General features: G+C 40.6%; 3 protein-coding genes across 8 annotated transcripts in view; 1 reads left to right on the forward strand and 2 right to left on the reverse strand.

Moving 5' to 3' along the window:
* The window catches only part of LOC117452380 (tetratricopeptide repeat protein 28-like), a 190,948-nt gene extending 188,254 nt beyond the window's left edge, over positions 1 to 2,694 (reverse strand). For both annotated transcript variants that reach the window (XM_034090975.1, XM_034090974.1), the window contains exon 1: positions 2,361 to 2,694. In XM_034090975.1, the coding sequence (XP_033946866.1) occupies positions 2,361 to 2,390 (30 nt within the window). In that variant the 5' untranslated portion in view covers positions 2,391 to 2,694. The remainder of the gene's footprint in view (positions 1 to 2,360) is intronic.
* LOC117452734 (L-serine dehydratase/L-threonine deaminase-like) lies at positions 1,684 to 12,076 on the forward strand. 2 transcript variants are annotated; one of them, XM_071204384.1, is made up of 8 exons: positions 1,684 to 1,788; positions 9,249 to 9,405; positions 10,037 to 10,076; positions 10,177 to 10,316; positions 10,486 to 10,577; positions 10,995 to 11,222; positions 11,318 to 11,442; positions 11,539 to 12,076. In XM_071204384.1, the coding sequence occupies exons 2-8, from the start codon at positions 9,253 to 9,255 to the stop codon at positions 11,730 to 11,732; spliced, it is 972 nt and encodes a 323-aa protein (XP_071060485.1). In that variant the 5' UTR covers positions 1,684 to 1,788; positions 9,249 to 9,252; the 3' UTR covers positions 11,733 to 12,076. The 2 variants fall into 2 exon arrangements, with proteins under 2 accessions (XP_071060485.1, XP_033947369.1); XM_034091478.1 differs by lacking the exon at positions 1,684 to 1,788 and adding an exon at positions 9,071 to 9,165.
* A 2,117-nt stretch (positions 12,077 to 14,193) lies between these two features.
* The window catches only part of LOC117453110 (probable E3 ubiquitin-protein ligase HECTD4), a 47,386-nt gene continuing 34,954 nt past the window's right edge, over positions 14,194 to 26,625 (reverse strand). For all 4 annotated transcript variants that reach the window (XM_034091984.1, XM_034091982.1, XM_034091983.1 and 1 more), the window contains exons 62-76: positions 26,400 to 26,607; positions 26,093 to 26,316; positions 25,855 to 26,000; positions 25,658 to 25,761; positions 25,247 to 25,370; positions 24,417 to 24,607; positions 24,099 to 24,245; positions 23,887 to 24,006; positions 23,357 to 23,512; positions 23,140 to 23,243; positions 22,642 to 22,863; positions 18,190 to 18,356; positions 17,742 to 17,937; positions 17,390 to 17,612; positions 14,194 to 16,175 (exon numbers count right to left, since the gene is read on the reverse strand). In XM_034091984.1, coding sequence (XP_033947875.1) covers positions 16,039 to 16,175; positions 17,390 to 17,612; positions 17,742 to 17,937; positions 18,190 to 18,356; positions 22,642 to 22,863; positions 23,140 to 23,243; positions 23,357 to 23,512; positions 23,887 to 24,006; positions 24,099 to 24,245; positions 24,417 to 24,607; positions 25,247 to 25,370; positions 25,658 to 25,761; positions 25,855 to 26,000; positions 26,093 to 26,316; positions 26,400 to 26,607 — 2,469 coding nt within the window. In that variant the 3' untranslated portion in view covers positions 14,194 to 16,038. The remainder of the gene's footprint in view (positions 16,176 to 17,389; positions 17,613 to 17,741; positions 17,938 to 18,189; positions 18,357 to 22,641; positions 22,864 to 23,139; positions 23,244 to 23,356; positions 23,513 to 23,886; positions 24,007 to 24,098; positions 24,246 to 24,416; positions 24,608 to 25,246; positions 25,371 to 25,657; positions 25,762 to 25,854; positions 26,001 to 26,092; positions 26,317 to 26,399; positions 26,608 to 26,625) is intronic.

Raw genomic sequence — 26,625 nt, forward strand, 5'->3', positions numbered from 1 at the left:
TTATAGACATTTACAAGTGCCCATTGTATCGGCAAGCATTTCATTTACCCTAGCTTTAAAAACATGCAGAGGAATGAGATTGCTCAGTTTCAATGCTTGCCTAAGATTGTTCCAAGCAAGTGGAGCTGCGCACATAAAAGCTGTCTTACCTGAGATAGTCCTTGCTCTTGGCACATCTAACATCTATCATATTTTTTGGCCTAGTATAACTGTATGAGGGTTAAGTCTCTATAAACTTTAATATAGCTCAAATCAAAGAAAGACCTTACAGAAAACCTGAAGTCCACATATTCTGCAGTACACAAATATTGTATTTAGACTAACTAATCAGTTTATCTTTGAGGGTGTATTGTGACATAACCTTAAATCAAAAACTCGATTTCCAAAATAATGTGAATTGTTCTGCCAGCTAGGTCTGTGTGTGTCTCTAGTGACATTCCTGATTTTGCTCTGTGTTTTGACCTCTGAGAGACCGCCACATCTGTACAGCACATGGGATATTGGTTTCAGTCCTGAAGTCCAAATAAGGTTAACTCACCTTTGTTTATGAAGAACAGACCCATCCAGGTTAAAAATAGGGTATGCCTTTGGCAAAGACAGTTTGATCTTTCACATCCTGTCAGTTTAAAACAAAGCCCATAACTATTCTGATGTTCACAGCCGTTTTACCTAAGTTTAAACACACAACAATAGTGTTAAGTTCAACCTTATAAAGACATCTTCAGTGCGCTGCTAAATCTCCTACAATAAGATGAAGCCTTAAACCTGCCTTAGAGCAAGGTCATTGGCAATAATGTGGGATTGAATCTATAATTGTAAAAATTAATATTCAATGTATGTCCTGAACAAACCAAAAGGCAAACCATTTGAATGTAAGACCAATTTGTGCAAGTCTTGCTGTAGCTGCATTAAACCAAATAGTGTAATTGATTAAGTAGATGAGTGATGTATCCATTTATCGGGAAAGGTTTGTGAGTATTACTGAATCAGGAAATTCATCTCAGGGATGCATGTTTTTAGGGCCGTCCTTTATACCGCTTTCTCACCACTCCTCCTCGGACTGAATTCTGGGATATGGCAGGCTGGGTAATTACTTCCAGAGGCCCGGGGAGTAGAAGCAGCAAATATGAGGGCTTAAGTAGGTCCAACATCAAGTTACAGCGCAGTACCAGGCAATCAGTAGCTTTCTTGCACCTTTTGACCTTCCACCTTTGATGAGTGCTTTATATTGTATCTCCATGTATCTATTTAAAGTGTGTGTTTAGGTGATTACAGAGCATGCGAGGCAAGTATACTGTAGGGCCAAAATTATTATATAAAGTAAGACAATGACCAAAAACTAAAACAAACTGAAGAATTGGTATGCCGTTTTTAAGAAACATAATATAGTGTACCTTTTAAAGCCAATGTAACACCTTCACATTGTTAAAAGAATCCATTAAGCTACAACAAAATGATGTAAAACAGTGGGATTTGTGCAAGGAGGTCTTAAAACAAGTGTTAGCTGCTGGGTTTGTTGCTGTAAATCCTGTGGAGAGCTTAGCAACCCACCTCTCAGAAGTACACAAACTGCAAAGCTGAGGGAGTGAAGTCCACAGCACAACTGACAGCACTGTCACGCATGATGAAATTCAAAGACTTGCTTCCAAAGCAATGTCAGGAGAAACATGTATTATTGATTAGTTCTCCCAGGGGCACGAAGAGCATGCAGGTTTTCCTTTCAGATAAACACTGTACACTAGACCAGAGAGGAGTGAACTGATCAGAGATTTTACAGGAAGGTCCACGGTGAGTGCTGTCTCATGTGTTTCATTGGGCTGTATGTGGGCAGGAAGGGTGGAGAGGGAGTGATAATGAGAGCCTACACCAACAGAGAGGACACCCTGCCAACCTAATCATGAGGAGACAGAGATGAAGTCAACTCTCCATAGAAAAAACACAGTCTGTAATGCACACATTTACTTTTTGTTGGGGAATAATGTGGATGTAATCATGGTTGTACACACAAATGAACTGCCACTGTGCAAGCCACTTTGTTCATGCAAAACAAAAGAAGTATGATTTAGGTTTAGAGCCTATTTTGTAATGTGTAGGATCTTATATTTCCATTTGAATCACATTAATGTTAGCTATTGTGTGAGCCAGGAGAGCACACACATCCTCTGTGCAGTCCAGCACAGTTTGCATGACTGGAAAATCGGGATTTTACGAGCTTTTCGCAGGAATGGTCATTTGGCATTTCCTGCCCAGGACGCGAGGTAACAAAAGTGTTATTCAGGGGGGGGGCAACAAAATGCCAACAACTACACATATGGCAGCTTGCATGACAGTGTAGAAAGTAGTTGTTTTTGTCTATTTACCTTTTCTTTCAGAGTCGCTTGCTGCTCCATCCTGTCTGACTGCTTTGGTTTGTGCCACGGGTTATCGCTCTCATCCCATCACACTCCTTCTGGTCTTTTTATTTGGTTCAATGTGCTGTTGGAAAGTTAGCCGAAAGGTCCACGTTATAGTCGCTAAACTCCGAGGAAAATCTACGAAGACTGAGCTGTGTTGCCTTCAGGAGAAACTTTTCTCAGGGAAATGCGCCATGTTGTCAAATCTTTTCCTTTTTTCTTGACGTTTTTCCTCCTGTTGCCATAGCGGATTTCTGACCGCTGTGAGGAGGGAGGTTATTCCAATGAAAGGGACATTTTTGATTAAAGAAGCATCACTTAGTTTTGATGTGCATGTTTTTATACGTGTTACAAACTATTTATGAAGTGCAATTCAAAGCAAATGTTTGCTCACTTCCAGGTCGTTGGCGTTCGTAGACTTTGTAAGGGCTCAGGGTGAAGAGGAAAAGGGGCACCTCGCCCGCGTGCAGCACGCTATTGGTGCCCAACCTGGCCTGACTGATGATGCGTTCAGGTAAAATTGTTCAACCAGAAATAATGAGCTGTTAGGAGTTAATTTCACCCTCTTGGGTTGTAGACCTACTTCCTAAATTATGACAGCAAGTACAGATTGCTGATAAAATAATGATACAATTACTGGCATTTACATAATAACATTTTTACAGCTTATTTAACGATATGCACCGTTTGTCTTTACTCACTTACCTATCATTGTAAATAAATAACACTGCAAATGTGCATAAGCTATTCAAATGATGTGACTACAAGGCTAAAGCAGTTGCGGCAATCATCTTAATATGAAAACATTAGATTTATTTAATTACTTGTTTGGTGTTTTTTGTTATCTGACGACTTTTTACTTTGACTTCTTACATTTTTAACTCAAAGACCTGTACTTTCTACTTCTTACATTTTCATAACAGATTTGTTACTTTAGTTTTAATCTGTGTTTGGAGTCATTGCGTGCCTATTGATTTTAACACGATTCGTGTATCCTTAATTTCCTGGTCTTCTCTAAAGCCCGCCACACTGTCCCGAAATTGACACCAGATGGACACACGAATATGGAATTGTGAATTTCGCATGAAGATGGCCCCGAACTTGGTCAACAGCCAAGCAACAGCCAAGTACGATGCCTACAGAAGGCCACACAATGGCACCCGAACCACACACAAAAATATGGTCGTAGGCTTTACTGATGATTTAGAATGTATCCAGACTCAACATAAGAGCTTGTGCCTCTTTGGGGGGTGCGAACATTTAAACTAGGGCTGTCAAGTTAACGCGTTAATAACGCGTTAACGCAAAAAAAAATTAACGCCACTAATTATTTTAACGCGATTAACGCATGTGTATTTTCTTTCCTCGGCCGCCCCGTAGTTTCAGAGCGCATCGAGTTTAAAGCTGATGCTGACAGCCCCGCTCCTGCCGCCCGCTTGTGGCAGACCACACTTCCACGCTCACCGGCAGGCACCGACTGGCTATTGGGAGGACCGGGAGGGTATGTGTGGCCCGAGCGAGCGAGAGAGAGACCTTACGTGCATTGTTGTTGTTAGCATCTGGTGCTAGCTAGCTGCGCTAATGGATATAAGGAGCTGTTTAAATGAAAACAGAGGAGCGACATTTCGCCACAACTGCGCCGAGCACTTGACTTTATGCAGGTAGCCAGACAGTGGGACATTGTACGAAAAGTCAGCACACTCAGCACGGATAGTGCGCGCAACATGATTGCAGCATCCAGGCAGCTCCCATTCGAGCATATGCCTTGAGTTGCACATAGCTCCAACGATCCATCACACACACACACACACACACACACCATTTGTATTGTATTATTGTATGAGAGAGGTTCCAGGTTGAATTGAGGCAAATATTTGTAATGTTCAGAGGTTGTTGTGTTTAATATTCATGAGAATATTTGATTTGATTTCATTGTTCAAATGATAATAAACAAACATTTGCATAAAGCATATTTGTCCACTCATATGTTGATAAGCGTATTAAAAACTTGAAAAATATTCCTCTAAGGTACATTTAGAACAGATCAAAAATGTGCGATTAATTTGCGATTAATCGCGATTAACTATGGACAATCATGCGATTAATCGCGATTAAATATTTTAATCGACTGACAGCCCTAATTAAAACATACACTTTATTCTTTACTTTCTCTTTATCTTTGTCTTTATATGTAGATTAGAAGATATTACTTATCTCTGTCATGTTGTTTCCATAGCAACAACAACTACCTGTCAACAGCGTAAACTCGCCTTCAAAATACAAAGCATCTAAATAAAACAGGAAGTTAACCTAAATTACATTTAAGACATACAACTGCAACGAAAGTAACAAAAACAATGTAATATACTTTTCAGTTTCACAGAACACAAATCGGGTTATTTACATAATATGTTTACATGATTTTGTTGTTCAATAAATGCAATCTCGATGTCATACGCTGGCTACACGACGGCATTGCGAGGGCTTCACGTAGTCGTTTTGCCTTCCTAAAATAATCGGGCAGCTTCTTTTTTCCTTCGTATTGTCTTTGTGAGGCGAAAAATGCCCGATGGCACCGATGATCAGACGAAAATGACACTATTTGACAAGATGCCCTCACGAGTGCCTTACGGAGGGCAAAATGGACACACGAATTCAACACGAAAATGAACCTTCGCAAGGTCCTTCGGCAATTTTTTGGCATGCCAAAGATTTTGCCACCGCTCACGAAGTTGCTGCCGGAGCCTGAGAAACTCCACCGGCGGTCATACGAAGGCTTAAGATGCCCTCACGAATGGCCCGATGTAGTTACGATCAGAGCCGAATTTGAACATTTCCTTTATCGTGTGGCCATCTGGTGTCAATTTCCGGACAGTGTGACTGGGGCTTTAAGAAGAGGGACCAATGAAAACGTTGTCATTTTGCCGTTGTTCAGCAATCGAAACATTCATTAGCTAACAATGACATTATTGTTCTATTAATATAAAGGGAGGTCAGTTACTCTATAAGACAGTTGGTAGTTATGGGTACTTTTTACTTAAAGCTCCCCTATCATACTGTTGTTCATCAATATATAATAGGTCTCAGATACAAAACATGTCTCTGAAGTGTTTGGCTTGAAATACCTAACAGATCATGCATTGTAGCATCCCATAAACCCCTCTGTTTCAGCCCTGTTTCAAAAGTGCTGATTCTCTGTCTTTCACTCTAGATGAAAATAAGGAGCCACTCCCCACGCCCCTCTGAGAGATATTTGGTTAAAAAGAACACAATGGTGCTCTAGGAGGAGATTCAGGTGATAAGGTGGTGGGGGGGGGTTACCTTGGTTGGTAACTGGCTAATGGTTACACAAGCCAAAAAATCGTTGAGACATCATAAAGTGGCCAAAATTCAGACAGGTTTTTATATAAATGGATCAGGACAAAAGGTGAGGGAATCGTTTTTTCCTGAAACTTTCAGAATCTCGTTACACAGAGAGGACACATGTTTCTGTATAAAGGTCCCTTTTAAGTACATTTCGAAGCCCATACTTCTTTACTTTTACTTGAGTAAAGAAGTCAGTACCAGATTATTTTTAATCACGAGTATCTGTACTTCTACTTGAGTAAAGGATGTGTGTACTTTTGCCATCTCTGGTTGTGCCTTAAAACCAAAAGAGAAGAAGGAGAACACTATTTGCAGACATTTCTTGAACGCAGCAGGATTTTAGTTAAGTCAGAGAATTTTCAGCTGACTGCAGTTTCCCTCAGTTTTGTTTTGAGTACAACATCTCCACCCTCATTAAACTGTTTTGCAGCCACAGAAGAGATAGCAAACTTAATTTCGCATAAATATGCAAGCAGTCTGTCTTATAAAACCAAGAAATAAGAGAGACTGACCAAATGCACTTGGATCAAACATATATTGTTTGTGTGTGCAGCCCATCACCAGCAGATGGTGTAACAATCCTTTTCAGAGTGGCCTTTAGTATTGACACCAGCAGCCATGTAATTCCATCAGAAGAACAAGCTAGTCTTGCAATAAGCCTTTTCCACAACTTAAATGTTGGCATCTCATTAGTGTTTATTTGTGGCTGCCTGCATTGCATTCAGTTGTGGCAGTTGAGGGTTCCTGATACTGTGTGTTGTATTACTTGCACAGGGTTTACTACATTAAAAAAGGGCCATAGTTAACATTTGAATAGGCTTCACCTTTGTTTTTTCTGCTTAAAAGTCAAAACTCATAGTGAGTCGTTTTTTGATGTGTTACACACGAGATTGTTTAAACTGCAATGGGCCTTGTACAATAAGTGTAATATTAATCATGTGAAAACATTGTCTTTTTGTGTTCACTTGTGTTTTTTTTAAATTTAAAAATGATTACAAAGACCTTTAAAACAAAACTGAATCAATTTCTTTTATTTTTACTGAATTTTAAGGTCAGTTTTTGGCGAAAAATCTGTGAAAATTGTTTTGTTTTGTTTTGCTAATGGCAACAGCATTGGTCATTGTGTTATCTATTCTCAAAACTCAGACTTTATTTCTAACAATGCTTCCATACAATAAAATGTAATTGTGATTATGAGTACATGACACTGCATGATAAAGGTCCAGCTCCATAGTTATGGAAGTTAACAATGCTATACAGTAGTTTGGTTTCAGTATTTGTATCACCGTAACAGCTCCTTCTGGGTCTTACTTACTGAAATGTGATACATGTCTACTGAATTGCAGGTTAATTGTACATTAACTCCCCTCTACTCTCTCTTTGATCTCAAACTCATTACTCTGTTAGTATGACCACATTCAAGGAAAGTAAGCCTATTACTAAAGTGGCTTGTAAGAGGTTCACAAAATAGAACCAGTTACATCAATGAGCTCAAAATCAAGGCAGCTCAAACACACAATGAGTAGGTGAGCATTATGTGTAGTAATTAATCAAAACTTAAGTAGATTTCATCATTTGTTTCTTTGAGTAAGTGACATGGTATGCATGTGTCAAGGGTAGCTTGTCTAGCTAGCATATGATGTTCTTGTTTACAACTGTTCCCAGGCTTAGCAGCGATATCATAATAGACCATGTAACATTATTTTTTAACATACATTTGTCATTGGTTGGTATTTAAATGATAGGATAGTTGATAAAGTAATAATGTGTTCATTTAATTTTCTGCACAAATTGCAACACTAAAATATGTAGAGGCACATTGATTGAAGGTGTCTATGCCCAAACAACAAAACTCAATCACTGTTATTTGATAATATTACTAAGTAAGTTAATAATACTGTATTTCTATAACACTATGCTTAATGAGTCAAAATACATCATTGAAATTGAATGTGTTTTTCTACTTGTTGCAATGCAAATGTTCCTGATCTGTGATGTGACTCTTTCCATATTGGTAACAATATTTAATCTTTTTAAATGGTATAGATAATTGTCAGACTAGTGTAACCTTAATATTGACATTTGGTTGATCTTATCTAATTAGTCTCTGATTACCTCAAGAGTGTTTTCGTCCCCACTCCCCCCCCCCCCTATTCAGGTTTCAATATTGTATCTGGGGTTTATTATTCTCAATATTTAATATATAGCTCGATAATTTAATCTGAATCATTCAATAAAACAATATTGTAGTTTTTAATCTCAAATCAAGAATAAATACCTGCAATTCGTAGCCTGCAAGTTTACTTCTTAATTACATTCCACCAATTGTTTGATTTAAAAACTATTTTCATTATAAATGTGCAATATACATATCAAGATAATTAACATCATTGCAATACACTCGCTGCTATATAACAATGTGCAATATTATATTAGTATTATTAGTATTATTAATAATGATATGATAACGTGCAATTACAGTATGTAACTGCCACTACGTTTTATTTATTGCACTACTAACTACTGCTAATAATAATTGCATTGATTGTGTGACCTTCTATGTTTCTACGTTTCATGTTGTCTGTGGATGTTTAATTGCTCTTTTTGCTGTACTTTTAGTGTACAGTTTTGCTGCTGTGTTTTTTATTGTGTTTATTGTATTTTGTTACTCTGGAATAACAATTTCCTTCGGGATGACTAAAGTCTTATCTTATCTTATAAAGACTGACTTAGCTGACTATTATTAAAGCGTTTTATTCCAGCAGCTCCCACTGACCGGCCCACCGGATCATTCAGGTTTCAACCGTGCACAGTGCACACGGAGGCTGTTCCATCGGGGCAAAAAATAGTAGCGACTCTTTTGGTAATGTCTGCGGCGCGTGCAACTCCTTTAGAGGGGAGAGCAACGCGCCAAGGACAGCCAGTAAAAATGTCACAGCCACGGGGTCACAGCAAAGCAGAGAACTGTGAAACGAACTAATGACTGTTGGAAAATACGTTTTTGCACGCTTTTATCATAAAGAGCGATTAAAATATTACCTTTTTAATTAACAGGTGCTAATTTAGCGCAAATGCTCTCCATTTACACCACATAAGGTTGTTTGAATATACAACAAAAAAAACAGTCTACATTTGGATCATAACAGATTAACAACATTATGGGGGATAATGGGATGATAATAAATGGGACTGGGAGGAATTCCTATCATCCTCTTCCTCGCGGTCACTGGGAGGGTCTGGTGCCAAAATGCCTATCACTGATTGGCCAATATGTGGGCCTCCTCTGCCAAGCCCACAGCACCACTGAGTATATATGTGCACTTAAGATGCTAGAGTCAAGAAGTAAAGGACGTTTTGGATAAGTGATATTTAACCCAACTTGTTATCCTGCAATACATCTAAAAAGGTAATTTGATTTAGTTTTTTAAATGAAAAGTATTTGAATTATTTGGATTTTACTTGACAAATAATGTGTTTGTTTGTTTAAAGTGAGATGAAGACCCATCAGCCTCTTCATGTGGCCACTCCGCTGAGGCAGAGCCTTCCCCTGACTAAAGTAGCTGGGACTTCAGTTTACCTCAAGCTGGATTCATCTCAGCCCACCGGATCATTTAAGATCAGGGGCATCGGACACCTCTGCAAAACTGTGAGTACTTCTTCTCTGTTTTGGGGTGACTGGACCTTTCCTGTGTTGTGTCGTGCTAAACTTAGATTCAAAAAGAGGTGGAAGAATTACTAATTTCCTTTAATTATGTAAAAGTAGAAATACTTAGATCTTCAAATACTCAATTTTTAAAGTAACATTTGTGACCTCAAAGTGTTACTTGAGTAGATATACAGAAGTATTATCAGCCAAATGTACTCAAAGTATAACAGTAAATGGAAAAAGTACACGGAATGCAAAATGGCTCCTTTTATAGTATTATTATAGAATATCTATCCTGATTTTTATCACTTATTTATAAATGTAAGAGAAGTTTAATGTTGTAGTTTGTCAATGTTGAGCCAATTCTAGATACTTTGTGTCAAACAAATGTACTGTAGTAAAGTGTATGGTATTTGCCAATGATATTTGGGGGAATTTAAGTTTATAGAAGCATGAGAAGGAGATTCTCAAGATAAGTGCAAATATATAAAAGCAGTACTTAAGTAAAGTGAAAATAATTTTGCTACATTCCACTATTGACCATAATGACCCAGTAAATACCAGTCAGACAACTTGGATTGTTTTACACTCTGTCTTTTGATCCTGACTGTTATGTCTCTTTTTCTTGTAGTGGGCAGAGCGAGGGTGTGAGCGGTTTGTCTGCTGTTCAGGTAAGCACTGAAGCAAAAACATTAAATCAATGTTAGAGTTATCTTTGCCTCTGCCGGTGTGTTTGAGTGTGTAATCTTTGAACCCTTTTGGTTCCAACAGGTGGAAATGCTGGTATGGCCGCAGCTTACTCCGCCCGTCAGCTCGGGGTTCCTGCAACTATAGTAGTACCAAGTGTTACACCAAACTCAACGGTGGAGAGGCTGAAGGACGAGGGCGCCACTGTGGTGATCCATGGCAAGGTAAGCTAATCTCATGTGTTGTTTACTACAATCTTTACATCATAATGTCATATTTTTAAGCATAAATAGGATTAGTTAAGGTGAATTTTGGAGAGATTTGAATTGCAATTTAAACAGGCTGACAACGCAAAATGGTTCAACACATGACATGATGTTGTGTCTCTCTCAGGCACTAAATGAGAGCATTGAATACGGACAGCAGCTTGTGGCAAACAACCCCAGCTGGATATTCATTTCTCCCTTTGATGATCCGCTCATCTGGTGAGTTTATCTGAGTCCGCCTGTCGTTCAGGGGTTGTGACAGCATGTACATTACTATTTACTGTGAAGGAATTCCTGCAAAGATATCTATCTGTCATGAACAGATAAGAGACAAGGTTAGATGTGAACATTTAATTACTTTTAGGATGTGCAAATGACTGATAGTAACTGTGTCTTATCATGCGGTGTCATCATACATGTATGAAGTGTTATGTCAGATAACATGGTATCTTATCACAGTGCTTACTTTATGGGGTGATCACATGTCACAGTCAAAATGTTACCAACAACCATAAATACAGTGAATCTCCTGATATGATGCATTCAAGGAATGGCTGTTTGTTTCTCACATTTTAATAAAAATGCATCCAGATTACTTTGAAACTAAGAGGGTCCATGTTGTGTTCATGTGTGCAGGGAAGGCCACACGTCTCTGGTGAAGGAGCTGGAGCAGGACCTTAAGGTGAAGCCGGGAGCCATCGTGTTGTCAGTGGGAGGCGGAGGCCTGCTGAACGGGGTGGTGGAGGGACTGCGCCGTGCATGCTGGGCTGACGTGCCCATTGTAGCCATGGAAACCATTGGAGCACACAGCCTCAATGCAGCAATGAAGGCTGGGGAGCTGGTCACTTTACCTGAAATTACCAGGTAATTCATAAACAAAGATATCATACACAAATTATAACATTATCTGCTTTTTCTCACATAGTTCCTAGGATTGACCCTTCTTCTTTGCTCTCTAGTGTTGCAACCACTCTGGGCCTGACGAGGGTGTCTGCACAGACGTTTAAACTGGTGGGGGAGCACACGGTTTTCTCAGAATTAGTCACAGACCAGGAGGCCGTAAAAGCTGTGGAACACTTTGTTGGTGAGTACAACCTGCTCCTTCACACTGATCCAAAAAATAGGTCTTAAACTGCTGCAGTGAGACTGATCTCTCTCCTGGTATGTCCTCTTCCTGCAGATGATGAGAAGGTCCTGGTGGAGCCCGCCTGCGGGGCCGCCCTGGCAGCCGTGTATAGCGGCGTTATCAAAAGGCTGCAGGGCGAGGGCAAGCTGGCACAGCGTCTCGGCCCGGTGGTCATCGTGGTATGCGGCGGCAACAACATCAGCATGGAGCAGCTAGCGAGGCTGAAAAAACAGCTCGGTATCGTCTAGTGCGTCCAACTACCTCGGGTCTTCCTGACCTTTCCTCTATTCCTTCATCTGCTGGTCTCGATCCATAAACCCCTGTCATTCACGTGCTCCATATACCGAATCATTCCATACTGAGACACTCCTGAGCGCTGACATGTGGACAGAGATGCTGGAGGGATTGTTTTGTATCTTGTAAAGCCTTTATCATTGTGATGCTGTTCTGATAGAGGTAGTTTTTCGACTTTTAACAAAAAAAGTACACCAACACTTTCAGGTTGTATTGGTTTTAAGTTCGCCGGTATGTTTTTCTTCTGCTTTTGTACATTGAATTGTATTTAAAAAATAATAAATTATATTTCTGAATATTCTGCCTAAAGAATCATTTCTCCACCGAGACAATTTCTTATTCCTGACTGAGGATAGGATAGTATGTAAAATAGAGATGAGACCACTCCCTCACAACATAAGCTTTAACTTACAGTCATGCATATGTATGAACATGCATATGTAAATGACCTTCTACTTTTAATGTTTACTATTTTTTTATGAGATTTCTACAAATACTATTTTTTATAATAAAACTATGTAAATAGTCCAGGCAATATTAGCTTATCTCTCATTTATGTCAAAATTGCAAGTAGAGAAATTCCAAATTAGGTTAATCTTCCTTATTATCTCTTGAAACAAACCTAAAAAAATGCTTCATTATATTAGTTGTGTATTTATGTATTGCATTTGTCATGGATGGCCCCTTGACATGACTTCTGGATGTCTGACAATGTAAAGTTATTACTTTGGCTACATCTTAAATACTATTCCTCCCATAGCATTAAACTATTCATTGTAAGACAATTCATGAATAGCCCCGGCCTCAGTAGCTTACTCTCTAATAAGGTTCCTCTCTCCTCAGTGAGTGCTTTGGGAAACACAATTACATATTTGAGCCGCTGTGGTGCTTTATGAATAAATTAGCTAAATATAAAGTTGTACATTTGACCTACAACTTTAAAACAAAGCAGAGTAGCACAAGTAATTTTGTCAACATAGACATCCTAAAATTAGGTTCTTAGTCAGCAGTGTTTGCCTTCCAGATGAAGGGGCACTTTAAAGGAAGAAGCTGTTTATAGGTCAGTCGCACGTCGCATGACCTATAAACACACTTAACAGAAGTCACTCAATTGGCTGGAGTTTTGGGGGATGTGGCCCTTTTCAAAGTTTCTCATTGGTCTGGGGCTCAGAAAAGCAGGTGGCAGGGCCCTTATGTGTGTGTGAGGGACAGTTGGTTATTCAACCAACAAGTCAACATGCTAGGGACATTCCTAGAATTCCTCCTGGGAAACCTAGACTTGGCATTAAACGTTTAAAATATTACAACTTGATACAGTTGTAACTGTCTCGCCTAAACGGTCTAGCCTAAACTGACAGGTACTTGAAATGATTTATAAAAGTAGACTGGAAACAATATTACATTTATTTGATAGGGTTTATATACATTTATAAAACGGACAAGTCAAATCAAGCAATCTGATTGGTTCTTAGCCGTGATATACTGAGCGTATCCACGGGTAGAATTGTAAGTTACTTTTCACAACAAGTCAGTATCCCTCCGCGTCTGAGAAAAACTGAGGGTTTTTTTTCTGAGTTTGCTGAAAAGCAAACTTCAGGTCGGGCCGAACCACGCCCCTTAGCTGTGATATAATGAGCATATACCACGGCCTGTCGTGAGCTATTGCTTAAACGTATACTAGTTTTAATTATGTGACGCATTTCATTTTATTTTGTATCATTGTTTAATTGTAATGTGCCGTTTAGCTTGGGGTGTGTGCAGTATTCTGTGTTGTACTGTGCATTGTTTGAACAATCAATGACATTTTTTTAAATTAAAAATACCAAAAAGTTTACTTATATATAGATTGATGTTTTTGTGTGAGCTGTTCTCAGTTACACACTGTTGGTAGTCCACAGTATAGCTTAGCTTCTGGAGCAATTGGAAATATATCTTATTAACTTAATTTACAGTGTAACAAATAAATATGACCAATTATTTGAGATGTTTACTGATGAAACCTTGCTCCTATAGTTACGGATAATGAGCAGGAGGGACAGTGAGTCAGTGAAAAGCATGACTGGAGATCCAGCTGGAACTGGCCTGGCCCAGATCTGAAGGTGTCTGGTTTACAAGCGGTTGTGACGAAACCAGAGTCGCAGGGTCCTTACATAAAGGGCATGTCCTAAAGCAGGCAAAACATGTTTTCACAGGCGTCAATCACCATGACCAACACTCATTGTCTGTGCACACATGTAACAAGCATGTCCGCACTGTTCAGATGTTATGCAAATGATAGTAAAAAAACATTTATGAAACCCGTTTTCCCCAACCAGACTGAATGTTTATCCCAGCAATGTCTTAAAGAAAAAATAACTAAAATAAGCACAGAAATGTATAAGGGCAATATATAAAATACATAAAGCAGGACAGAGGTTTTTTACATGAAGACATTTCTTTATTGTGACACAGAAATCTCAAATGCCATCCGATTCTTTACATCTGTATAATCCATTTTAGATATGTTACGTTTCTGATGTGCAGAGGTAAGACAGTAAAAGTTAAGTTAATGCAACCATAAATAATTGTAATAAATATCAAGTAAATGTACAGCACACATTTTTATCGCAACACCTCTTGTATGGATATGTCCTTTTATAACCTTATCTACTCCCCCAGAAGAGGAGCAAGTAGAGGAGAGAGCGTCCCTGTTAGCAGCGGTGTGTCACCCTTCAAAGAACTGAACCAAAATCAAAACTCGCAAGCAATTCAACAATCCAATATCCGTTATGTGTCAATTCTGGGCTGTATTTCAGTTCTAAGTAAAATGGCGATCTTACTCACACAAGAAAACATGTTTCACCATGAGTAGAAGAAATTGAATCCATCTGAGTACAAGACAAAAGGTGATAAGATTACTGGTATTTCCAAAATTCATAAAAAATAACAACAAACGGGATATCCAACAGACATCGCCCAGTTTGCTCATTTTAGAATATTTTCTTGGAAGAGTAGTGCAAACGAAAAAATAAAATTATAAGGTGAAGTGAGTTAGCAATTAATAAAAACTGCCATCAAACATAACTTCAGTCTATTTACATTTTTTTCTTTGATTTTATTTTTACACAGCTAAACATTTGGTTATGGGTAAAAGAATGAAAAATAAACAATAAACAGCAGAATCCTGTTCTTCTTTTAATAAAGAAAACTATAAAAAGGCAGAACTCCAGATAATCCGCCGCCCCTCCCCCAGTGTGTTTTGGGGAGCGAGGGGGGGTTGTTGCACATTCAGTAGCAGTAGCACACAAACAAAGTAGGAGAGCGGCTTTTGAGAATTTATTCTCCTTCCAATTTTCACAAAGCAACACAGGTTTCACAAACCTGAAATGCAGGCATATCAGATCCAACAGGCCTCTCCTCTCCACTGCCCTAACATGCCGCCAGAGCTACTCAGAGAAATCAAAGAGCAATTTCATAAACTAATAGATTATTATGACTTTTTACACAACTTAAATACCCTCTCTTCAGAGACTTGGATAAAATGTATTCAGTTTATATAGGCATAAATTACTTTGTCCATTAGAAGTTCATATTTTTTTTTAAACAGGCAGTAATATCCTGTAATATCCTGTACAGCACTTGTTCCCATCTTCTGCTTGCTCATTGCGGAAAAAATAGGCAGCAACACACATCTCCTTAATGTTGCTAGTAGTCGTACCTCAAAACTCAATTCAGTGGAAATCAGTGGTTTTCTCTCCAACATCACCCTCTGCAGTGGCTCCTACAGCAAAGGCATGTTTCAGAACATCACCCCCACAGAGGGGAGACAGAGAGAGGCAGCTAGGTTAAGCTTTAGGAGAGTAACAGTTTGTGTGTTGCCTTCACAGCAGTGCAACGTTTTCAATACTATAATGTCACCGCAGATCTGATGACATCCTGTTAAGCTGTTCAATTCACAGAACTTGACTGAATGTTGTTAAACCCTCTTTTTAATGTAGGGGAAGGGAAAAGTCAAAACCAAAACTATGTCACAGTTGTTTCACTTCAATGCCATAATCAAACTCAGTGCAACACAGACACTTGTTAACAGTGTCAGATTAGCTTCCCTGAATTCTTCACAAAAATATGCCTCAAACTAAATTTAAAAAAAATGTAGCATTTGTGTAAAAACAAAGAAAGCAGGGATAAACATGCAAAGCATTAACAGCAACTCAAAATGAAATTAAAGTGGTGTGTCTCAGAGGAAGGGGACGCTTGTGGACGTAGGGCTGTCAAGTCTTCTTAGCCGCTGAGAGGGTCCTCGCGGTAGTGGATGGCGTATCGCAGTTTCTCCAGCATCACATCCAAAGAGCTGTACTGGGGCAGCTTCACCATGAACATACAGGTCTCCACGCGGATGTAGCGAGAGTCAGGCTGACCTGGAGAGGAGAAAAACAGCAAGGTGCATCACAACAAAATCGCTTCTGTTGCACAATGAATCGAGGTATTACCACTGGAGTTCTACGTGAAACTGCAGGAACAACTAATAATTGGCCTGTTTAGCTGATAAAAGTAAGTGTTATCTTATCTGTAGATAACTGAAGTAGAAAGTGATTAAAAATAGTGAGTCTGAAAACTACAATAGATCCCTTCTTGAAAAGTCACACATCAGAAACTATTAATATTCCTTCATGTAACAGCTTCACACGCTTTACAACATCAGGAGAATGCGTCCCCAGCTGACCAAGAAAGCAACGCAGGTTCTGGTCCAGGCTCTCGTCATCTCACGCCTAGACTACTGCAACTCCCTCCTGGCTGGTCTACCTGCATGTGCCATCCGACCTCTGCAGCTCATCCAGAATGCAGCGGCTCGTCTGGTCTTCAACCTTCCTAAATGTTCCCACACCACACCGCTCCTCTGCTCGCTTCACTGGCTTCCAGTAACTGCTAGAATCCACTTCAAGACAATGGTACTTGCGTACCATGCTGCGAATGGATCTGGCCCTTCCTACATCCAGGACATGGTTAAACCGTACACCCCAGCACGTGCACTCCGCTCTGCATCAACCAAACGGCTCGCTGCACCCTCGCTGCGAAGGGGACCCAAGTTCCCATCAGCAAAAACACGTGGGTTTGCTATCCTGGCTCCAAAATGGTGGAATGAGCTCCCCATTGACATCAGGACAGCAGAAAGCTTACACATCTTCCGGCACAGACTGAAAACTCATCTCTTTCGACTCCACTTCGAGCGATAGAACTACTAACAAAGCACTTATATACTAATAAAGTACTGGCTTATCTAAAGCCAGTTGAGTAGCACTTGAAATGTTTTTGCTCTATGAAGCCTGATGTACTTATATGATTCTGTTTTCTTCAAGTTTGTATTTTGTTGGTCGAACGCACTTATTGTAAGTCGCTTTGGATAAAAGCGTCAGCTAAATGCAATGTAATGTAATATGTCAATTGTACAAATCTATTCATTTACAGACACAAGCAAGCTATCACAAACATGTCCAAGGTCTGTCTAAAGTTTTAAGACAAGACGAGCTTTGATTATAGCTATCAGTACTTTCTGCACTAACGGCACTACGAAGATAGAGAGATGGACAGCACAGTTTAATCGTGGCTCTGTTGAGACCTTGTTAGCCATTACCTGCAGCTCCATCAGGAGGGGCGATCTTCATTGGGTACGGGGGGACGTGGGCGGTGTCGGGCCCCCCGTCCTTGCAGGGGCAGGTGAACGGTATTCTCTCCTGATTGCAGGCAAACTTAATGAACTTGCAGAGCTCCTCTTGAGTGAACATCTCCAGCGCGCTCCAGAAGAACTCGATGTGCTGGTCGGTCTCCATCAGACCCACCTGATACATGGTGTGAGCCTGCAGAGGGATTACATTTGATCAATACTTAACTGTAAGGAAATAAGGTGTTTCTCATGTAAACCACTGACATATTTATTGGTGATATAAACAGACTTCAACATTTACTGTCACAAGTGTCTGCATTACCTTAAGGAACTCCAGGTTGATGTAAGGCAGGCCGCAGGTGCGTAGCTCCATCTCTAAAGGGATGAGCATGGTGAGTAGCTGCAGAGGAATGATGGCGCCGAGCCCTGAACGCACCGCCGTCATACACTCCACGTTCTGCAGCTCCCGCAGACGGAGGCTCCGCACTGCCCGCGCATACATGTCCTTATTGTCCCAGCTTTAAAAACACACAACATTTTAAGATTGATAATGAGACTATTGTAGAGACAGTTAGAAACAGTTGATAATAATAATAATGCATTTTATTTATATAGCGCTTTTCAAAACTCAAAGACGCTTTACAGTATGAGGGAGGGTAGACAAACAAGGACAGGCAAACAAGTAAGTAAAAAATAAAAAGGCAGTCAAGAGGAAGTTGATTGAGAGGGTGGAATGAGGATGGAATAAGACAACGATGTGATTCCTGTACCTGACGATGAGGCTGCGACCTCCCTGACAAAGCTCCACCTCCTCGCCCGTCATAGTGATGTATGTGAAGGTGCAGCAGGGCCGGCTGGGGGAGTCGGGGCTTTCTCCCGAGTGGTGCTGGGAGGAGATCTCAGCACACAGGGCCTCCAGCTCCGCCTCATCACTCGTCTGAAGGGTGGAGAACACACGTCTCATTAACGTCATTAGAACTACGTTAGTAAGGTAAGGTAAGGTATGGTATGTTTATTTATATAGCACATTTCAGTGCTTTTCATGATCATTAACACATGATAGTAGAACAGAGAGGAACACAATACATAAACATAATGGAATAACAGTTTCATAAAAACAATGCATTAATGAGATATAAAATTGTTTAAAGACGACATTGTAAATACGGTAAGTGCTAAAACAAGTTAAAAGGCTTCTGGGTAAGCAGCTGTAAAAAGTAGAGTTTTTAGCCTCGACTTAAAAGAACTCAGCGTTGGTGAAGACCTCAGGTTTTCTGGAAGTTTATTCCATTTGTGGGGAGCATAAAAACTAAAAGCAGCTTCGGCGTGTTTGGTTCTGAGCCGGGGAATAATGAGTAAGCCCGCCCCCGATGATCTCAGAGCTCTGGGGGGCTCGTAACAGGGCAACATGTCAGACATATATTGGGGTCCCAAACCATTTGATGCTTTATAAGTTAACAATATCATTTTAAAATCGATTCTGTAAGCTACTGGTAGCCAGTGCAGTGATCTGAGTACTGGGGTAATGTGTTCTACTCTTTTTGTTTTGGTCAGGACTCTGGCAGCGGCGTTCTGGATTAGTTGTAGTTTTCTAACCGATTTTTAAGCCTGCTAAAAACAAAGGCGTGAACTAGTTTTTCAAGGTCTTGTTGAGACATGAATATTCCAAGTCTGGCTATGTTTTTCAGGTGATAGTATGCTGATTTAGTAATTGTGTTTATGGGATTTGAAATTGAGGTCGGGGTCCAGAACTACGCCTAGATTTCTCACCTTTTCCGATGTATTTAGCAGTAGGGCTTCTAGTTTAGCGCTTACTTCAGCCCGTTCCTCCCTTTTGGCATCAAAGATAATTGTCTCTGTTTTGTTTTTGTTTAATTGTAGGAAATTGTTGCTCATCCAGCTACTGATTTGTTCCATGCAGTTGGTGAGGGATTGTAATGGTCCGTAGTCGCCAGGCTTTATTGTAATGTATAACTGAGTGTCATCTGCATAATTGTGGTACGACATTTTGTTAACTTTTAGGATCTGGGCTAGTGGAAGCATGTATATGTTAAATAGAATTGGACCAAGAATCGACCCTTGGGGAACTCCACAAGTCATTGCAGTTTGTTGCGATTTAAAAAGAACCAACAGACACAAAGAAGTCCCTGTCCTGCAGATACGATTTGAACCAATTAAGTGCTTTGCCAGATAAACCAACACAGTTTTCTAGTCTGTCCAGTAATATTTTGTGGTCCACTGTATCAAAGGCGGCACTGAGGTCCAGCAGTACCAAAATAGTTATTTGTCCCTTGCCTGTGTTTAAATATATATCGTTTAAGACTAGGGTGGGGAACCGAAACTCGGTTCCAGATGAGAACCGATAAGAAAATGCCGGGTACCGGGTACCCATACAAAATACACAATTTCGGTTCTGCTTAACGGTTCCTAAACGCGGTAGACCCTGTATTCCAGCGGGTCCGTCTGCACCGCGGTGACCCGGTGGAATACAGGGCGGACCTGGAGAATCACAGAGCGGCCGGTCGTCAGCGGGCCGTTGACAGCCGGCTCAGTACGCTGACAGCCGGCACCGCCCTTAATAACAGCATCATGTAAGTTGCACTGACAGAGGTCCACAGTTGCCCCGCAGCGAGGCTCCCCCGCCCTCCAGTAGACAGTTCACGAGCTCAGTCACTTCATAATACCAAAGATGGGTCGCGGTAAACGCTCTAAAGTGAGGCTCCACTACACTAAAAAAGAAAAAGACAAGGCACAGTGTAATTCCTGTTAATAGCTTGCCACAGGCATAGCTCAGTTAAAATAAAGCACAGCTATTGTGCAATACATTTGTATTGCATGTATATTTTTTATTTGTAAAAATGTCAGTTAAAGCTTAAAAGACTAACAATATTTTTGTTATCTAAACGTTTGAACTCTTTCTTTTACAATTTTGGAATCGAAACGGGGAATCGATAAGAACCGGAATCGATAAGTAGAACCGGAATCGGAATCGATACATTTCAAACGATACCCATCCCTATTGAAGACCCTCATAAGTGCGGTCTCAGTGCTGTGATGGGCTCTGAATCCGGAGAGCATCAAAGCAGTTATTTTGTGCCAAAAAAAAGTTGCGTGATGGAAAACAGCTTTTTCTATAATTTTACCCAAGAAGGGTAGGTTTGAAATTGGCCTATAATTCTGCATGATTGAGCTTTTTTTTTGTTAAAAGAGGCTCGATTACTGCCGTTTTTAGTGCTTTTGGGAACTGTCCCGAGCTGAGGGAGGTGTTGACTATCTCTAGTAGCTCTGATGCCATGCAGTTAAAAACAAATGTCAGGAAGCTTGTGGGAATACTATCTAAGCAGCAGGAGGAAGAACTTAAATGCAACACTATGTCTTCAAGGGCATTATGGCTGATGGGATAAAACTGTGTCTTGCGGATTAAGTGTATTTTAAGAGGATGAATGGTTGCCATAGACCCCTTTCCCGAAATGGAGGCACTCAACGTTAATCCTATATTTTCAATGTTGGTTGTAAAAAATTATGCAAATGTGTTGCATGACTCAGTAGAGAGGAGTTCAGGGGCAATTGGTATGCGGGGGTTTGATAGCCGGTCAACAGGTAAGGGATAATGTGCTGCGACGCGGTCATTATGGGGAAAAGAACACCGACAGGCTGATCAGGAGCCCGACGCGAAGCGGAGGGATCTAGATCGGCATGAAGGTGTTCTTTTCCCCATAATGACCAAGTCGCTGCACATTATCCCGCTTATTACATGGCCACATTCTCAACAAAGTAACGTTATGACTCCCAATATTAATTGAAATGCTTTTATGGATTTAGAAAATGATTTTATTGATTTAAAAAATAGTTTTATGTATTGATTTAAATTGACATGCATCCGCGAAGAAAAATAGTCCGATCTTACTGTTTGAACTAACGTAGCAACGGCAGGAACTGCTTCGATAGCGTTTTTGAGGAGCTTTCTGATTACAGATTTGAAAACATCGCTGCTTGCTTTAAAAGTAGCACAATTCATTATGTCAAACCTTGGAAAGTATCTCGATATCCCTGCCCTAATGCCAAAGTAACTGCACACTGTATGTTTTGCCATTTGATGTCTATGTCTGGACCGCTGCGTAAAAAGGAGGGCTTCTGCCCGTTACTTCTCCGCTGTTTTCTTGTCCCTCTTGTCTTTTTCTTTTCTTCACTGGGGACTCATCAGCCACTAACCATTACTCCAAATTACTGTGCTCTCCAAATATATTAAAATGAATGTTAAAATCCTCCATGTTGCCATCACACGCCAGCGGAAAACTAAAGACAATCAGACAGTTTGCTTGCTTTTCAAACTGTTACATTTGAAAAACAGTGAGAGCGTCTCTTGTCAGTTTGAAAAGCCAACGGTAGGAACTGCTTGCGTTTTTGAGGAGCTTTTTGATTACAGATTTGAAAACATCGCTCCTTGCTTTAAAAGTAGCACAATTCATGATGTCAAACCTTGGAAAGTATCTAGATATCCCTGCCCTAATGACAAAGTAACTGGCAAGTGAATATGTGTCGCCGTTTGATGTCTATGTCTGGACCGCTGCGTAAAAAGGAGGGTTTGTGCCCCGTTACTTCTCCGCTGTTTTTCTTGTCCCAGTTCGAAAAGCAAACTGCATGCAGTTTGCTTTTCGGCCCAACTGTATACAGTTAAATCGACCGGACTTCTTTCTGAAGATGTGAGCGTCCTTAACAACGGTCAATAAGTCCTTGACAGCGGTCTGTCTGTTCGGTATTAACAACGTGTCACGTGTTCTGAATTGACCAATCAGAATCGAGTATTCAACTAAGCCATGTAATAATTGAAAATAACGCACGGGTGTTATTGCTGTTTATATCAGAGAAAAAGGAGCGTCTTGCGTTCCGTAGTTCATGATTATAACTATGAAGACTGCCCTTAAATATCTCAAAATGAATGAGAAGATGTGACTTGCGCCACCTGTGTTCCGCTTTTCTACAATGTTGTTTGCGCAGCCTCACTAGCGTGGCATTTCTCCATGGTGCTTTATTACCAGAGGTTGGTTTTGCTTTAGCAGGGGCAAGAGCATCAATCAGACATGTAGTTTTTGACTTGAAATTACCCACCATATCATCAACACTGTTGGATGGAAGTCTGATAGTGGAGGAGAAAGCCTCAATAAACAACTTGTTTGTTAGTAGAAGGGAGAAACCTGAGGGATTCACTTCTGGTCCCTTACATTTTCAAATTTCTTGACGTAGTTGTAGGTGATCACATCGGCTTCCTGCAGGTCCTGCTCAGGGTCGAGGGGCTCGCCCACCAGACCCTTCCAGAAGGAGCCCAGAAGGTCCAGAGGAAGTGGAACATCTGCGCGGATGGCTATGCCAAGAAGCTGACCAAAGAAGTGTAACAACTGCTCCTCTGCGTAGCTGATAGGGCAGGGCGTCAGGATGTACTTCCCCTGAGGACAGAGAAAAATTATAATGATTCACATTTCATTTTCTGCGATTAACTTTGTTGTGCCAGATATGATTCGCAGAAAGCATGCAGTCTTGGGATAGTCACTGATATCAAACTCAAAACATTGCATAGTAAGCTTTGTAAACAGTGACGAAACATTTTGATTTCAGGCAGTGTGAGGTCAATGCAGGATCGGACATTATATGCCTCGTTGAGAGGAAGAAAAAGTGTGTAAAACAGGACGTCCTGAAACAGTGTCAGACAGTGAAACCCTTACCTTGTTACGGTTGGCTGCAGCACTGGGGCAGGGGAGCAGCAGAGACAGAGCAGAACTCTGTAACTCCTTACACACCTGCCATAGGAAGTGTCTGAAGGAGCCACCTGAGAGAAGCAGATGTATCAGAGCTTTGTCAGTGAGGGCTAACAAAAGAAATCTTGACAAGTAAAATACTGTAGGGCAGTAGAGAAAAAACAATGTGAAGAGAAATTCTTACTTGTGCCATGAACCTCCTCTCCAGTGAAGCGGATGTTGAAGGCGTAGGTGGGGTCTCCTCCGCTGGCCAGCTTCACACAGAGCTGAGACGACGGCACGCAGGAGAGCTGGCGCGCTGCTTGGCAGAAATACGTGTTCTCAGATGATCTGATCTCACCTGAAGGGAAAAAGAAGACACCGGCAGATGAGTGCAAAGATCCAGTGCAAATGGAATAAAATAGGAAACAATAAACCTGTGAGTGTATCAGAATACCTTTATCCATCCCACAGAGGGGACATTTGCATTTGTTACAGCAAGAAATGAGCCAAAGAGAGCTTAATATTAACCAAGAAGCATGCATTAAAAAATCTTAAAGATACAAAATTCAAAAGAAAAATTACACAATTTACATAATACACATCCTGTAACAGTTCTGAGATATAGAAGCCAGTATATATTGCAGTTATTAACGGCATATATATATATATTGCACATAATTGGTATTGCACAACAAGGGGTGTTATATGTTATATGAATGAAGGCATTCATACCTCCCACAATCTCCAGAGGGTCCAGAGTAATCTCTGGAGCAGCATGGTCAGCTGTCCGCTGCACTGTGGCATTCAGTACTCTGTTCATTACAGTGATCTTAGTGTCGTAGTAGATCAGACCTGTAAGAAGACGATGACACGTGTTTAGCAAGGAAGGTTTCTTTTAAAAAGGTAAAAACACTGATGCATTCACAACAAGTTGACCTGTGTACCTTTGGCTTCACATAAGAGCGCTGCAATGCTGTTCTGATAGGTGAGTGTCTGTCTCATCTCTACTAGCGGCAGGAAGAAACTCTCCAGAGTGTTGTTGAGGGACTGCAGCAGAGCAAAGCGCAGGCGCATGCTCTCCACTGGCACATCTGAACACAAAGGACAACATCTTTTATTATAGTAGAAGAAGAAGAAACTGAGCAAGTGTGACTCAGAGTATGTCCCGTATGTAACACTTGTGCATTGGATTCAAGCAACAACAAAAGGGTTTCGGCCTTCTGTTTACAGAACAGACAGTAGCAATGAAGAGGTTTACTTACTGAGCAGACTGGCCACACGAGGATCCGCAGTGTCTCCGGGGTCCAGGTACACTTCATGGGGGTGCAGTCTGGCCGGTGTGATGGCCAGGTGACGGCACAGCCTGTTGATGTACTGGACCAATGCCACGTCCATTTCCAAACCCCATTTCCTGCAGGCCTTCTGGGCGTGACGAGTGTCTATACACGTGCACCTGGTACAGAGAACAGCCACAACGTTAGGTCACTTATATTTAATAAAGACACACAGGTAATTCAATATTCTGTGGTCAGCGCTTTTCTATGAAAATATGACCAAAACATCTATATAATGAAAGGGGCTTAACAGCAGTATCATTTGGATGTGTGTCCAATTTCTTTAAAGATACAATTTGACTTGCTCTTCAATTTAAATAGAAAATACATAAATATCAAATTATATCCAGAGTAAGCACATACTCGTCAATAAAGGTTTGGATTGGGAGAAGAAAAGCCATTATAGAATAAAAGAAATCAAAAAGTACTAGTATAGTTAGTGAAATAAGTTGGATCGATTAATAAATAGTCCTGACATGAGAAATAGATTTGTGGGTTAATTTCTAATTTTGAATAAATAAATAACCATCTGATGTGTTGCACTACACTTAGTTGATGTGTGTGAAACTAAAGCATCGATTTAATTGTATGCTAGTAAAACTTGATGAATCAGAAGTGACCCATATTTTTCTGAAGGAGCCCATAATGTAAAAACAAAACAACATGGTTGGTTCCAGGACAGCTCATGAATGTGACAGTGTTTGAGTTACAGCAGTCCGAGTGCTGGTTATTGGGGTTAGACGTTCCCCCAGTCTCACCTTTCAAAGTGGAGGTCGTAACCACAAGCCAGAATCGCCCTCCAGACGCTGCGGATGTCCTGCTTGGCCCTGTCAACAGCAAATTTGTGGAAGCCTTCGAGTGTGAGGAACTTCTCCTCTGGGGCTAAAGATGACAAAGTGGTATGTGGTTTGAGAACAGGAATTGAATGCATCATAGTAAGACCAGGTTACCAGACTGCAAACGTATATTTCAATTTGGAAATTACATTAACACATTGGTCAGATAAAACTAACAGTCATACAAAACACAGACACAGATAAAGCTGCACATTTAGGTATAATAAAGCAAAAATGCAAATGATTTAACCTACGTTTTTGAAAACACCACATTTACCCAACTGTCTGTAACTTTGAATATGTTGTGTTGTCAGAGTGTGTAGCACTACCAACCTTCAGCTTTTTTTGCAGGAGATTTTTCCACATCTTTCTCATCAGGTCTGGATTTCTCTGGAGATTTTGGCTTCAGGACCGTCTTCTTCTCACTCAGTGCAGTCCTGGCAGAGTCAAGAGATCAGGGAAATCAAATTCAATTAAAGTGTCAAAGAGTATTGTGTATGTACATAAGGTCAAACAAACCTATTACTCACCTGACACTGTTTAGCACAGACTTCTCCTTGGTGGGAGGTTTGGTGATCGGCCTCTTGGTGCTCACCACCTTGCCTTGGTGCTGTTCTTTTCCGGCTTTGCTGTATTTGTTCTTATTGGGCTTGGGAGTGCCATACTTTCTTAGAATCTGATACAAATAAATAATGTTGACACATGTTAATAGAAACATATACAAGGTTTAAAAAAAAAAAATGACTTCACTGCCAATATGTTATTTACCTGAGTGAGCTGGTCCTCAAGTACTTTCTTTGGAGGCCTAACGTTGGTAAAGAAAGTATGCAGTAGGTTGCCAGTGGTCTGAGCGTTGATCTGCTCCTTGCTGAGATAAATATCAGACACTTTAAGTGGCTTGGCGGGTGTGAGGCTGAGCATCTGTTCTGAGTGCGAGCAGCTCTTAAAAACATCTGTGAGGACTTCTCGTGCTCCAGGTACCAGCTTGTCACCTTTAAATATAGGGACAGATCATTTAAGAGTGAGAGATTGGCAAAACTAATGTCAAGCAGAAAATAAACAATCAAATACCAACCTCTGACTGACTTCTCCAGGAAGTAGTCTTCAAGGGCAGAGCTTCCCTGTGTGTCAAACAGGCTTTGGTTAACACTGGAGGCTGTGAGGATCTCCTCATTGGTCAACTCCATGAGATCCTCTTCACCCTCAAGACTGGACAAGCCAATCAGGTCACTGCTGTTGAAAAGACTGGCTCTGATCTTTTCCACTTTAGCCCGAGAACGAACCTATGAGTAAGAAAAGAA

The sequence above is a fragment of the Pseudochaenichthys georgianus genome, chromosome 9 (genome assembly GCF_902827115.2).
Source record: "Pseudochaenichthys georgianus chromosome 9, fPseGeo1.2, whole genome shotgun sequence".
In the NCBI taxonomy this organism is placed as follows: domain Eukaryota; kingdom Metazoa; phylum Chordata; class Actinopteri; order Perciformes; family Channichthyidae; genus Pseudochaenichthys; species Pseudochaenichthys georgianus.

What these genes read in the sequence shown, in the direction of transcription:
- LOC117452734 (XM_071204384.1), top strand. Translation starts at nt 9,253, where the DNA reads ATGAAGACCCATCAGCCTCTTCATGTGGCCACTCCGCTGAGGCAGAGC. An exon ending in TCGGACACCTCTGCAAAACT is followed by an intron (nt 9,406 to 10,036) that starts GTGAGTACTTCT and finishes TTTTTCTTGTAG; the next exon opens with TGGGCAGAGCGAGGGTGTGA. An exon ending in GCGGTTTGTCTGCTGTTCAG is followed by an intron (nt 10,077 to 10,176) that starts GTAAGCACTGAA and finishes TGGTTCCAACAG; the next exon opens with GTGGAAATGCTGGTATGGCC.